The sequence below is a fragment of the Sphaeramia orbicularis genome, chromosome 4 (genome assembly GCF_902148855.1).
Source record: "Sphaeramia orbicularis chromosome 4, fSphaOr1.1, whole genome shotgun sequence".
Taxonomy (NCBI): Eukaryota; Metazoa; Chordata; class Actinopteri; order Kurtiformes; family Apogonidae; genus Sphaeramia; species Sphaeramia orbicularis.
In genome coordinates this window covers 59,001,053-59,004,381 of record NC_043960.1, presented here as the reverse complement: position 1 = coordinate 59,004,381, position 3,329 = coordinate 59,001,053, and the positions used below count along the sequence as shown (strand labels likewise).

Genomic DNA, 3,329 nt, shown 5'->3' with positions numbered 1-3,329 from the left:
AAGCTCCCAGTAAACACACCGGGCGAACCGGGGGGAGGAGGAGGTGCGGGAGGGGTGGGGGGTGGGGGTGCAGGGAGGAGCGGGGGATTCTCCGAAACCGAGGCCCCACGTGGGCTCATGCGCGCCTCAGCCAATGGGCGCACAGTCCGGGGGATCTATTGACAGCGGAGGACCAATCACAGCGCACCGGGCTGCGCGTGGGCACGCCCCCAGCGGACAGCCGGTATTTAACGGCAGAGTTTCGGCTTCACGGACGCAGATCGTTCGTTTGGACCCAGAACACGGACTAACTCTGAATTTTCCCCCTCTGACGGATCTGGATCTACCTGAGACTGGACCTGCTTTTATATTCACTGCGGAACTACCAGGGACCTGCACGCGCTGTGGATCTGTGTTTTTAAACTGGATCTGGTGGATTACCTGACTGACTTCAACATGACTCTGGAGGAGCTAGTGGGATCTAACACCACCGACAAGAAGTGAGTTCAACACACGCACTCTGATGCGTCAAAGCCGCAGATTAGTCATGTTGTCGTGCGGGTCCGGTTCCGGGTCCGGTTGCCGGGGTTCGGATCTGGGGTCCGGACCTGCGGGTTTCGGTCCTGTTTCTAACCCTCCACCCTGCAGACGCACACAGGGTTAGAAACAGGAAAAATTATGAGAAAAGTCAGTTTTATTTGTGCGTTAAATTTGCGTTAAATCTGTCATGTGGGTCCGGGGTTTGGGTCCGGGTCCGGGGTCCGGATCTGCGGGTTTCGGTCCTGTTTCTAACCCTCCATTCTGCAGACGCAAAAGAGGGTTAGAAACAGGAAAAACAGAAACAAGTCAGTTTGATCCGTGCGTAACATCTGTCATGTGGGTCCGGGTTCGGGTCTGGGGTCCGGGTCTGCGGGTTTCGGTCCTGTTTCTAACCCTCTGTGCGCCTCCATCCTGCAGACGCACAGAGGAGGTGAAGTTGGATCTGTGCGTAAAACCCGCGGTTCAGTCATGTTTGTCACGTGGCTCCGGGTCCTGGTCTGGGGTTCGGGTCTGGGGTTCTGGGTTGTGGGTCCGGGTCCTGTTCCTAACCCCTGTGTGTGTCTGCAGGATGGAGACCGTGGCTCAGGCTCTGGAGGACCTGCTGGTCGCGGCTCAGTGTCAGGACTGTCTGACTGTGGGGGTCTACGAATCCGCCAAACTCATGAATGTGTAAGTATCAGCCCCATGCGCGTGCACGCTCATCATCATCATCATCATCATCACCGGAGAGAACTCTAACCGCCCCCCCTCCTCCTCCTCGTGCAGGGACCCGGACAGTGTGGTCCTGTGCCTCCTGGCCACAGATGAGGAGGACGCAGATGACATCGCCCTGCAGATCCACTTCACGCTCCTGCAGGCCTTCTGCTGCGACAACGACATCAACATCGTGCGCGTGTCCGGGATGCGGAGGCTGGCCCAGCTCCTGGAGGAGGACACGGAGGACAGCAACGGGAACGAGCCCCGGGACCTGCACTGCATCCTGGTCACGGTGAGTCCACTGGCCCCGATCCACGACCAGAACCAGAACCACATTACACCCTGATCCACGACCAGAACCACATGACCCAGTCTATCTATCTATCTATCTATCTATCTATCTATCTATCTATCTATCTATCTATCTATCTATCTATCTATGTAGCAGCAAAATGAATGAAAAATGAACAAAATTTGACAAAATTTATGTTGTTCCTATTTTTAAATTTTGTCTAATTTTGTTCATTTTTCATTCATTTTGCTGCTTATATTTGTCTAAAAAAAGGGATAAAATAGACAAATATAAACAGCAAAATGAATGAAAAATGAACAAAACAGACAAATATGATCAGCAAAATGAAAGAAAAATGAATCAAATTAGACAAAATTAAAAAAAAAAAAAAAAAACAGGAACAAAAATTTTGTGTAATTTTGTTCATTTTTCACTCATTTTACTTCTTTTATCTGTCTGTGTTGTTCCTTTCTTTCTTCTTTTTAAACATAAACTCAGAGTGCATCCATGTGTCTGACCCTCCTCTTCCCTCCTCTGTTTTTTTCCCAGAATCCCCCTGTGCAGCCTCTGCAGTGTCAGGCCCTGCAGGACGTCAGCAGCTTCTGTGAGGAGAGTCGCTGCAGGAACCAGTGGGTTCCGTCCCTGGAGCTGCAGGACCGCTGATCCGGGCCGGGCCGAGCCGAGCCGGACCGCCTTGGGAGCGGTGAGAGTGTGGAAACAGTCCAAACAGCCGTCCTCACGAAGACGAGGACTTAACGGTGTTTGAGGAGAAGAAGGACCGGGGGAGCGCCTCCTGGAGCCGGACTGGGCCCCTGTCAGAGCCGGTACCGGACCGGTTCTTCTGTGGACGAGGAGGGTGGAGGTTCAGGTTTAGGCCCAGCACAGAGCCGGATGGAGGTTCAGGTTCAGGCCCAGCACAGAGCGGAGGTTCTGAGCCGTCACATGACCCAGTGACGACGGCGCCATGAACTGTGAACTGATGAACGAAGGAACGAACGAATGAGGAGCTGGACGCGACGCTCCGGACTGAGCTGCAGGTGCTGCAGGACTCACAGGACCTATCCCATCATTCCATGCTGCTTGTGTTGCCATGGAGACCACAGCTGATGATGGTCTGGCCTGAGCACAGTTCTGTTTTTATCTGTGTGTGAATTCAATGGTCACATGTTCAACTGTTGGTGAATAAACTGTTGAAGGAGAACACGCTGAGATGTGTGTTTCATAGTGTGTGTGTGTGTGTGTGTGTGTGTGCGTGTGTGTGCGTGTGTGAGTCATGGTTCTGATGAACACCATGAAACTGCTGATCTTCTTTTCTATCAGTTCTCAGTTCGACATCGTGGAGGTGTAGCACAGAACAAACAACTAGCTTTCACTTCAAAATTAGACAAAATTTAAAAAAAAAAAAGGAACAAAATAGACAAATATAAGCAGTTAAATGAATGAAAAATGAACCAAATTAGACAAAATAAAAAAAAAAAATATTGGAGCAAAATAGACAAATATAAGCAGCAAAATGAATGAAAAATTAACGAAACTGGACAAAGTTTATTTTGTTCCTATTTTTATTTTGTCTAATTTTGTTCATTTTTCATTCATTTTACTGCTTATATTTGTCTATTTTGTTCCTTTTTAAAAAATTTTGTCTAATTTTGTTCATTAAAGACTATGAAATGAAACTGGTTCTTATTGAAAACTACTGTAAACCTAAAACGATGGGAAAATCGCTCAAATACAATGAAACAAACAATTAACTTGTACTTGTTTTTTTAAGCTTAACCTGAACCCAGACTCAGTTTCACAAATCAGCGGCGTCGGCTGAGTA

At 48.9% G+C, this 3,329-nt stretch overlaps 1 protein-coding gene across 2 annotated transcripts; it reads left to right on the top strand.

Moving 5' to 3' along the window:
• Positions 1-246: 246 nt before the first annotated feature.
• LOC115417679 (growth arrest and DNA damage-inducible protein GADD45 beta) lies at positions 247-2,716 on the top strand. 2 transcript variants are annotated; one of them, XR_003935183.1, is made up of 5 exons: positions 247-479; positions 1,087-1,188; positions 1,285-1,507; positions 2,057-2,369; positions 2,405-2,716. XR_003935183.1 is itself a non-coding variant. In XM_030131706.1 (4 exons), exons 1-4 carry the CDS (start codon positions 436-438, stop codon positions 2,168-2,170), a joined length of 483 nt encoding a protein of 160 aa, XP_029987566.1. In that variant the 5' UTR covers positions 247-435; the 3' UTR covers positions 2,171-2,716. The 2 variants fall into 2 exon arrangements, 1 of the variants encoding a protein (XP_029987566.1); XM_030131706.1 differs by having other exon boundaries at positions 2,057-2,716.
• The last annotated feature ends 613 nt before the right edge of the window (positions 2,717-3,329 follow it).